The sequence below is a fragment of the Chionomys nivalis genome, chromosome 11 (genome assembly GCF_950005125.1).
Source record: "Chionomys nivalis chromosome 11, mChiNiv1.1, whole genome shotgun sequence".
In the NCBI taxonomy this organism is placed as follows: domain Eukaryota; kingdom Metazoa; phylum Chordata; class Mammalia; order Rodentia; family Cricetidae; genus Chionomys; species Chionomys nivalis.
In genome coordinates this window covers 54,673,114-54,684,201 of record NC_080096.1, presented here as the reverse complement: position 1 = coordinate 54,684,201, position 11,088 = coordinate 54,673,114, and the positions used below count along the sequence as shown (strand labels likewise).

General features: G+C 42.5%; 2 protein-coding genes across 2 annotated transcripts; one reads left to right on the top strand and one right to left on the bottom strand.

Annotated features, from left to right (window-relative positions):
* The first annotated feature begins 6,950 nt into the window (after positions 1-6,950).
* On the top strand, positions 6,951-7,415 carry LOC130884242 (H/ACA ribonucleoprotein complex subunit 3). Its single transcript, XM_057785276.1, has one exon. The coding sequence runs from the start codon at positions 7,004-7,006 to the stop codon at positions 7,196-7,198; it is 195 nt and encodes a 64-aa protein (XP_057641259.1). The 5' UTR covers positions 6,951-7,003; the 3' UTR covers positions 7,199-7,415.
* Positions 7,416-8,948: 1,533 nt separating this feature from the next.
* LOC130884360 (small nuclear ribonucleoprotein Sm D2-like) lies at positions 8,949-9,368 on the bottom strand. The gene has a single exon (XM_057785456.1). It carries the CDS (start codon positions 9,327-9,329, stop codon positions 8,949-8,951), a length of 381 nt encoding a protein of 126 aa, XP_057641439.1. The 5' UTR covers positions 9,330-9,368.
* Positions 9,369-11,088: the final 1,720 nt, after the last annotated feature.

Genomic DNA, 11,088 nt, shown 5'->3' with positions numbered 1-11,088 from the left:
TAGCCTTGCTGTGAAACACAGAATTAAGGTCGTATCCATCCCTCACAGTTGTTGGGAAGACAGAAGGGAAGCACAACTTTGGCAGGCAAGAGGGTCTGTAATCTCAAATCCATTCCTCCTTATGTTTCCTAGGCTTCAGTTGCTGTAATGTTATCCACTGCCCCAACGAGACTCATTAATTAACAGCTGCGTTGCCCTCCAAGTATTTCTGATCTCTAATAGGACTCATGAAGCGTATCAAATTTGCCACTGACACATCTTAGTGTCTGGGGCAGGTTTCAGTCCTCGAAGAGAGGCTACATTCTACAAGACAATTTGGCCCTATCTTGTTCTGACATCGCAAGTAGCTCAGGCTTCTCCTCCACCCTCCAGCTCAAAGTCCTTTGAAACAGCCATGTTTCTCACGAACCAGACTGAAAAGCTGATAGATTCAGATAAACACAGGACCCACCCCAGAGGAGCCATTTAGCTCACCTGGTTTCGGCCAATGGGCTAAGTGCGGTGATCTCTGTCTGCCGAGGAAACCATGTTATTAGCAGCCACACTGTTTCTGTATTTGAAGAAGACTGGAGCACTTACAGAAATTCTCCCAAACCATATGTTGTTTTTATGTTTTAGCTTCTCTGTATGTGAATATAATTTCCCCAAATACAAAAATAAATAGATGGCCTGTATTTCTCCAAAGATTATAAACTGCAAAGAAAAAGGTATGAATATCCTCATCTATCAGCCTAATGGCACAGTGCTTTTGTGAGGCGTCAGCAATCGTCAGTTTTCTGGGATTTCGTAGATGATAACTTATAATGCAAATTACTCTCAAATGTAATGTACTTCTCGCCATCGAGGGTGAGGAAGAACAATGTGATCAGATACTAGTGCAGAAATGCTATCGCATCTTAAGCCAATACCAGTTTCACCCACTTAATATGAAGGTGCCAAGATTCAAGGTCAGCTACCTGTGATGACAGAATATAAGGTAGTGCTTCGGCCACCAAGGACACGCAGAGGTAAGTGTGGCCTGGGAGATGAGGAGGGCTTTCAATTCAGAGACCTGGGTTCTGGGTTTGTAGCCCTGACTCCCAGGTTCACACTTAAAAGTGATAGCATTTGTGTCGATTTCCCTTCAGACCACAGAATGACGGAAGCCAAGACTTTGCCCAAGTTTCTGATTGGATTCCTAAGAGATTCATTTAGAACTTAGGGAACCTCAGAAGGTGATTTATTTCTCGAAGGCAGGATTCCTCTTCTAGAAAGGGAGGGAGTCGGCGGCCATCAAGAGTGGTTATGAAAAGTTTAGATTACCTATGCAAAGTTCTGTGTAGTATAGGGTCTGACATACATAAGAACAAAATAAACATGGCTCCATAAGGTCATGGGGTACAGTGAATGATGGGGTACAGTGAATGGTGAGATTGGGACGGAGGGTCTTACTTTTAGCCAGCTTTAAACAAAAAGCAACTGACATAAATACTGTCATGAAAATACCAGATTTCTTTTGGAAAATGCAAACTTCTTTAGAACCATAATGTTAGACAGACATTGATTACACAACATGAAAGAAATCCAGTGATCCCGCCTTCCACTGCACTTACTTCAGGGCGATCATATCAGTAAGGGGACAGTGGCATGTTCAGTATGTCTGTGGCCTCCCTCGTGTGCTAGAGCAGTGGCCCAAGGCATTATTGTATCCCTGGCACCAGCACTGCAGGTCAGTGATTTTAAAAAAAAACATTCAACTGCAGGGCTAATCAGTAACTCCGAGAGAGTAACAGGTCCATCTGGGGCCAGTCAGATTCACACACAAACGGTAAAGTGGTAAATAAAACCATGACTTTTATAGACACCTAGATCAGATTGCTGGTCATGCTTTTTCCGTTTTTTTTTTTTTGTTTTTTTTTTTTTTTCAAAGATACATCCACACCTTTGGCAGTGTTATCCTCAAACAACAAGATGTTACTTCTAAGCAGCGAGACCTCAGGTGTTATCTGTCATCACCCACACCCAACTGTCTGCCATCATCAGCACCAAACACATCCCTGAGGACAAAAATGGCCCTTCAGTTCCTAGGTCGTTTAACAGAAAGAAACAGCTAAAGTTCTATTCCCGAAATAAAGCAGAAACATGGCCACTAGTGTGAAACACTTACAGCTGGGAGACAAAGAAAATGAAAGCCTTACTTGGCCAGGTAGGTACAAGTATAAACTGACCTGCAGGGAAGCACTCTGCCCTAAAATGGGTCTGGGATTTCTAATGTCCACAGTAGACCTGTTTGTTGAGTCAGGCTCCAGGGTTATTGTGACCTACTTCCTTCACCACTGGGAATCCCTAACAGAGTACCACCCATCCCAATCCTAATATACTTCCTGAGCTGCATTCTCCCTCGGCGGCTTAGTAGCTCCTAACTCTGCTGAATATGACCGCTGCACCCTGCAGGTGGTTTCCATTCCATATGCCATTGCTCCTCGAACCGCAACAGCAAGATTTTGAAGACACCTAATATCCAATCTCTACCTCTCTTCTAAATTTCATTCATTATCCAGTCTCCATGAAGCCCCTCAGGCTTCATCACCCCTCCAACTTCCAGAAATAGATAATGTGTGTACCGTGTATGTGTGCACCTTGGTAGCTGGCATTTTCTTTGGGCTGTCAACCAGCTCCCAAATAAAGACATGGAGACTTATTATTAACAATGACTGTTCAGCTTAGCTTATGATGTGGGATTCCCCTCTGTAGCTGTGAGTATATTGCATTGCTATTGTTTAATAAAGAAGCTACTTTTTGGCAAATGACTTAGCAGAGTAAAGTCAGGCTGAAAATCCAAACAGAAATGGAGAGAGAGACAGTAAGTGGAGTCTGAGAGATGCCATGTAGCTGTTGAAGGAGAAAGACATGAGTTGCCAGCTGAAACCTTACTAATAAACCACGAGCTTCGTGGTAATGCATAGATTAATAGAAATGGGTTAATTCAAGATGCAAGAGCTAGCTAGAAATATGCATGAGTCATTGGCCAAGCAGTGTTTTAATTAATATAGTTTCTGTGTGATTATTTAGGGTCTGGATGGCCAGGAAACAAATGAGCAGTCTCTGCCTACAGGCTTAGACTTGTCAACTAGGTTTGTTTGTTTGTTTGTTTTCTTTTTTTAACCTGTTTCTAGTCACCTGCATCTGGTCTCTGGGCTTTTTAGCTTTCTTTCATTCTGTATGTCCTACTTTCCTGAATCCTCCCTGTCTGTCTAGTTGGCTAGCCCCTGATGTCTCCCTGTCATTTTTCCTACTTACTCTCCCTACCCAGTTCTGCCTATACCTTCTCCCTTGCTATTGGCCATTCAGCTTTTTATTAGACTAATCAGGTGCCTTATGCAGACAAGGTAAAACAGCAAGATATCTTTACATAATTAAACAAATGCAACATATCTTTACGTAGTTAAACAAATAGTCTACAACATAAACAAATGCAACACACTTTATATAGTTAAACAAATGCAGCACATTTTTGCATAGTTAAACAAATATTCTGCAACATACCTTCTCACCATTGAACATGCTTTTCTCTTCCTTCTAACCAGAGTTTATTCTGTGTTGACAAACCCTCCTAAGCATCCTTCCACTTTTGGGTCAAATGTTATCTCTTCTTTATTATGCTTTTCAATCCCGAGGTAGGAGCAGAGCTCCCCACACTGCTTTCTTTGTCCTTTATATGTACCTTCATGTATTCATACCTTTATACACTCCAGCCTGTATAGAAAGCATGCTTATCTCTTTGTCCTCTCTGTTCTGACATGTGTATGTACCCTTAGTCAGGAACAGTCACAAGAGGACATGGAAGAGGCTCAGGAAAAGAAAATTCACCACATGGACAGGTCCCAGAAAAGGGAGACATACCAGCATGCCATGGAGGGTCACTGAGAAACAAACTTTTGTCTGGAGGAACTGAGGGAAAAGTCTAGACCACAGCCTTCATTGGGAAGCTTTAATAACTGACTAAATAATTCTGGTGGGCTTTAGACTGCTGAGTAGTGTCTAATTTCCTAGGCCTGATCTTGGGGGATTTAAGGAATAAGAATATAGCCTCTTGAGCACACAGGCCAGAGAGATGATATATGGGTGTAGATTGGTGTGTGTGTGTGTATGTGTGTGTGTGTGTGTATGTGTGTGTCTGTGTGTGTTTGAAAGAGAGAAGGAGAGAGGGAGATTCAGGATGAGCCCTGTGCTATTGTTAAGAATATCTCTAAGAATGGCTAACCCCAAGAGGTTTGTGAATATCAATATATATTAGTATATATAGGGAAAATATATGAACAATAAAATCTCCAAACTAAAACCCAGGTTTCTTCTCACTATGCTCCGTGTCCTCTTGGAAGCTAGGCTGATATTTGCCCACACACTAGTTCTTCATCTGCTGTCCTTCTACTTTCCTATTTTGCTAACCATAGTTAGTAAATCCCATTTGACAAAATCAGAAACTAGGCTCACAGAAGTTAAGTTTGCTGCCCAAATGGCGCAGCTGGTGAGAGCAGAGCGAAGATGGTGAGTTCTGCCTGCTCATGCTGAGAATGCACGCATCTCTTTGCTCTTGGGTTCCTTTCTTTCTTTCAAATAATGTCAAACAAACTTGATTAGTAATTTTTTGCAAGTTCTAATATGTTTACGTTTAAATTAATTAATTTTTTTTAATTTTGTATAACTAAGTATCGATCCTGAGTGCATTCTCCACATGTCCTTCATCTTGCCTTTTGTTAGGCTTCTCCCTTCTGTTAGTCCTCTATGCTTACCTAGATGGTTTGCTCATCCTTTCATAAAACGTATACATAGTGCACATGCATGTGTGTGTGTGTATGTGTGTGTGTGTATGTGTGTGTGTGTATGTGTGTGTGTGTGTGTAATTTGGAAAACATAAATGAGAGAAAACGTGATTTTTTTCTGAGACAGGCTTAATTTGCTTAATATGATGATCTCCTGTGTTAATTCCAGATACAAACATCCAGGACAGTGCCTGACATCCAATAGGTATTTATTAAATACTTGCCTAATGAATTAATGTGAATGGCAGTTAGTGGAGGTATTTTTAGTTTTTCCCATAGCTCATGTACTCTGTGGAACAAAAGGAGGGAGGGATGCCTATAATCGTGACTAAAAAGCATTATGATATAGGCCTAAACTCACTACAATAACCACTGCTTATTCAGTGACTCCCCTGTAAGAACCTTAGTGTACTATTTATCAAACTTCCCCACCAACCCTGTGTCTAATCCACCACCCATTAGATCAAGTAGCAGAGGCTCAGGAAGTATAAACATTGCCATCATCTTTTCATAGTTCAGAAACGGAAAAACCCATGTCAAGGGTGAGGTGCAATCGCCAAAGCAACTGCTCCTTCCTACCACAGAGCCATTTCGTCCCTATGTTAAACTTTCAGGATGTATAGAGCAGGAAATAGAAGTCCATACTCCCTGGAAGTCTCTGAGACAAAAGGTGCTACATCACCATTAAGAGCCCCTGTCAGTAATGGATTACTGTGACTTCCATCTTCCGGGCCCAACGGAAGGTTTGGTCATGGGCTCAGGATCCACCTCCTGCTGGAATCATTAGTGCTTCCTCTGCACAAATAAGAACTGGTATATTGTGTTAAATTGACTGACACAAACAACCATGCTTTGTCCAGAAATAGAAAATGCAATTTTCTTTAGCAAAATAGAACATAGGAAGTAGTGGGGGTTAAAATGTCATGCATGGAACAAAGGTTTGGCAGAGGAGAAAGGTTAAAATCAATCACCCTACAGGGTAAGGGAGGGGGAAAGTCTGCAGTATTCTATAGTAATTATTCACACAAAGTCACACTAGAGAATTGGGAGCCATTTCTACTAAAAAAAAAATAACTATTTTAAGAGGAAAGAAAGAAAATTTCTAACACTGTGATGTTAATATTTTGCTTTTTGTAAGTCATTTGGAGAGCTCACAGACAGGCCACTGGAAATAAACAAAAGAAGGCACTTCAATATTGTCACCTCCAGTGGTGGGAAATGACCTTTTCATATCAGAAGGCGGTAGGAAGAAACCAAAGGGCTCTCTTAAAAGAAACTGCAGAGCACATTACTGGTCTGACTTGTGTTAAATAAATGTTACACATGGCCATTGTGTGGGACTAAGCCCCTGCACCAGGCCCCAACAGGACTGGCTGAAAATCACACTGCAGTTACTCAACTCTCAAATTCCACATGAACAATCTGAAACCAAGTCTTTTATCTGAACATCTAAGAAATCAGGATTAGAGCAATAATAGCCAAATTTCTAAGTCGTAATTGTTGTTACAGTGAAATTTTGTTCTGCCTTTATTCTCATGCACAAAAGAGGGCAACCTGAAGAAACAATAACTGGTCAGTTGCTTTTCTACCTTTCTGTCTCCCTGTTCCTACCTTGCAAGGCAAATTTTAACTTTGCAAACACCAATTACTTTTTGCTTTTATTATCTGCTTTCCTGAGCCCTTTTCTGCCTATAAAATCAGATTCTACACAGTTCACTAGTTTTAAACTACCTAGCTTTGGAATGAAGTGTTACCTTTACTCCAGAATAAAACACAAAGCCAGATGAGAACTCTATGTCACTGTGATTCTGTTCTTCAAAATGGATATGCTAGGGAATCTGGAAGTGGCGTGACGTGTGACGGGTCGTGAACCACACCCGTTTTCTATGACTAAGCCCTTCAGGAAGACTGGCTCAGTCCTAGCAGTGGGTCGGCAAGCCTCAAGAGCCGGTCTTCTCACACTTGCTGGAACTGCTTTCTTTTCCTCCACTACAAGGTTTTCTTATTCGTCTTAAAGATTACAAACTCATCAGGGTTCAGCAGCTTTATATCTGCCTTGGTGGTTTTTAATCCCATTATACTTTCTGATCCGAATAAGAGGAAGGTGCTAGGAATAATCATTTTGCAAAGTTACCACAGTGGACTCCTGGCAAAGGCGACTGATTGCAGACAGGTTGGCGTCTTCCTGCTGAAGTGCAGTCATGTTTCTCCAGTATTACCTCAACGAACAGGGAGATCGCGTCTATACGTTAAAGAAATTTGATCCAATGGGACAACAGACTTGCTCTGCCCATCCTGCTCGCTTTTCCCCTGACGACAAATACTCAAGACACCGAATCACCATCAAGAAACGCTTCAAGGTGCTCATGACCCAGCAACCGCGTCCTGTTCTCTGAGAGTTCGTTAATTTCCTCTGCTGCCCGCCCGCAGGCTGATTATCAGTAACCAAATGCAGCAATCCGTGAGCAGGGACGCCTTCCCCGCACTGTTTGGAATCCTATCTCACCACGTGACTGAGTATCGTAATGGGCATCTCCCGTAAAAGGAACAGTCTTAACTTTTGTTTTTCATGCTTTGAATTAATGCTAGGTTATTAAAGATAGAATGACTTGAAAAAAAAAAAGTTACCACAGTGTTGGTTTTTAAGGATCAAATTTGGAGATCAAAGTAAAAGGGATTCAAATAGTTAAGAAGTGTAGGTGGAATCATCCAGGAAATACACATAGACTGTTGGCATGTCTTTGAGAAAGAAACCTGTATTCGGACCCTATGCCCAAATCTGGGAGAAGACTCAATAGATATCTAGATAGATGATAGATGAAAGATAGATAGATAGATAGATAGATAGATAGATAGATAGATAGATAGATAGATAGATAGATGTGTTTACGTGTGTGTGTGTGTGTGAGAGAGAGAGAGAGAGAGAGACAGAGAGAGAGAGAGAGAGAGAGAGAGAGAGAGAGAGAGAGAGAGAGAGAGAGATTTGAAGGCTATCTTTTCATATTTATTTCTCTAGGTAGCATAAGGGGGCAAGTGGGAGCAGTAAGTAGTAGGCCAGGAAGGCCAAACCGTATAAGATTTAATGCATGCCAAAAATGTTTGCTATCTCCAAGAGATATAAAGTTGCTAGAACTTAACAGATCACTAATATTGTCACAGATTGCAGAGTGGAGACAAATACGGCCTTTAAGGGGGAGCAGTAGAAGTGTTAGGAGGTTTCAGGCCCAAAAAAGAATTTTACCTCAAAAGCAGGATGAGTCTGCCCAGGAGGGAAAACGTGGCCGGAATGACAGTGATGAAGAATGTGGTCTCACCACCTGGGGTGTTTAGCTGTGCCCCCAGGGAGTCTTGATGTGCTCATCTGTAAAATACAGAGTCAACCCTGTGACCATCTGCTCATAACTTTCATAAATTAAATCAGAGATGAGATCGGAACCCAAGTTGGAGATTTTTAGTTGTCTGTGTAGGACATTTTAAAGAACAATTTTCTTAGCAACTGCTACACGCATCAAAGGTAAAGCCAACATGGAGAAACGATGATACGTCCCACTCTCTATCACCCATTTTCCACCTTGAGCCCAGTCTGACACTTGACTTATAAAAGCAGAGCTAGGAAAAGACAAAGGCAGGCCTTTGGCTCAGCTGCTCCGTTGTGGGGATCCAAGTTACCCTGGCTTCTGGATGAGCTAGTCCTCTCCTTCAGCCTCAGCACTTACCTCTTTGATTTGCCATTAAAAAGGATGAAACAGAGCATTTCCCTACAAAAAACTCCCGCAGCTGGCAGAAATGATGGATAAAAATCTTCCGTCACAGGTCAAGTGTACCTGACTTAAATGATGTAGCGCTAACCTAGGGGAGAAATGAGATTTGTCAGTAGTTAAAACTGAAGAGAAAATTATTTTATATATATATACTCCTGATGTATTTGTGCTCTGTTACCAGAGCCTTTGGGAACTATCTAGCTTCTCTTTATTAATAATTTTATTCTTGAATGTATTTTTTTCATTTGCAGATGGCTATTTCCTGATAAGGTAGAATAGTAGCTGTCTTTTTTCTTTTTCTTTTTTTTTCTTTTTTTTTAACAAAAAACACAGGGTTTTATTTCCATCCCATTGGGCAGGGCTCGGCAGGGCAGGGAGCAGGCTCTCATGGAAGAAAGAGGCCTCTATTCGACTTGCCGGCAATGAGCAGGTTCCGTAGCACCACAATGACTGAGTCCCCGCGCAGGAACATCTTGGAGATGTAGCGGTCCTTGTTGACAGGCTTGGACTTCTTCTTGCCCTTGCCGCTCTTGGGGACCTCAGTCCACATCTCCTTCACATTCTCCAGCACCATGTTGCGGTGCCTGTCAAAGGCCTTCACCCGCCCCAGGAGCTTCTTGTTGTTGCGACAGTTAATGAGCACCTGTGTGTTGTTCTTGACCGACTGTGTGAGCACCCAGAGGGGGCCTGTGTTGAATTCCTCCTCCTCCCGCTTCTGCAGTTCCTCTGGGGTCGTCTCACTCTTGGGTTTATGGAGGAGACTCATGGTGGAGGTTTCGCTTGCAGATCACTCCCGCCGCCAGCGCGTTGCTCAGGTCTCCAATAGTAGCTGTCTTTAAAGCCTGCTGTCACACAGCACTACTGCACCCAAGCCCTGAGGGCAACCTGAAACACACAACCCTTTTCTCCTGCTTGTGGTCCAGGAGTTTAAGATCCTTCCTGAATAGAGCTGCAGCTGTCTGAGAAGTCTTCTGTTCCCCTGGAGCCCCAGAGCTGTGCTGGAAAGTGTCCTGGGATCTGTCACTCAGCATACAACTTGCTCTTGAAAGAAACACACACCTCCCTTAGAAAAGGCTTGGCTTTGGCTTCATCTCAAAGTGGGAGTTGTTGATACCAGGGGAAGCATTAATTTCTTACCATAGGTTTAATCATAGCTGGGGATATCCTTATTCTCAGAGAGCTAGCAGAGAGCATAAACCACACCCATGTGCCAATATCTGAATGAAAACCAGTGAACGGGGGTTAAAAAGTTAGAATTGAGAGGTCTAACCCTCAGAGAAAAAAAGGTGGTCAACAATGGAGAAGCACTTTCTGACTCCATGAAATATAGGATTTAGGAGACAATCACCCTCACTGAAGAACAATCTGGGGGAAAGCATCTTGAGAGAAACAAAAGTCCTTAATTCTGGCTTAATAGTGTTTTAACAATGCATTGAGGAAATTCTCTGAGCTCAGAGAGGAAAGGTTCAGAAGAGATAATGTTCCTTGTAACCAAAAAGTAGTCAGGAATTTGAACTTAAATGACAGAGGAGAGTTTAGACAGAGTGGAAGAGCATGGATTGGGAGAAGGGATGAGCCTTTACTAGCCTCACTGTTTTCAAAAGCAAAGGAAAGAAAAAGCAAAAGGTGCCATATGTGTGGCAGGTGTATGTATTCAGGGGCAGCAAAGAGGGCTCAAATATGTGACCTCTTTCTGAAAGAAATCGCTGACAGGTGTCAAGGACAGGTGAGCACACACAGAAGCACACATACAAACATACATACACATGCACAGACGCATGCATGAAAAGCACACAGAACCACTACAGTCTCCACTCACACTCAGCCCTTCCGTCCAGCCCAGAGAAGGCAGCAGAGCCTGGCAAAGACCGAGGAATTTCATCAATGAGCCCCATCAAAGTACTGTAAACTGAACTGCCACTTTTACTAAGACTTATAGAGTATTATTACTAAATGTGCCTTTTTAAAATTAGTTCTTTGTCAATTTCACACATTATATTTTGATTGCCTTCACCCCCACCCCAACTCCTTTCAGATCCACCCCTCCTCTAGCCACCCAAATTTGTGTCCTCTCTTTTTTTCTGTTTAAATCCATCAAGCCCAATCTGTGCAGCCCATATACTTTTGGGTTTGTGGCCATCCACGGAAGTGAGGTTTGCACATACCAGGGGCCATGTCTGTCCTTAAGGAGGAATGGCTCCACCAGCGCCAACTAACTGCCAATGGCTTCCGAGCCAGCAGTGGGACTTTGTATCCTTCCCCCCTCTCCAGGCTGGAATTCTGTCTGCCTTGAGCTTTCAAGCATCTTGTCCATAGTGCCCTGAGTTCAGCTGCCCTGCTATTGACAGGAAGCACTGATTTTGTGAAGCTACACACCACCTCTGCCTCTCACAATCCATTCAGTCCTCTCCATAATGATTCTTTTGAGTATGGTAACCCAGACCCAGAGATAAATTTCTCCCATTTTCTCCCATTTGTGGGTGTTGGCTCTGACTATTCAGAAATGTGTACTTCATTTAAAATAC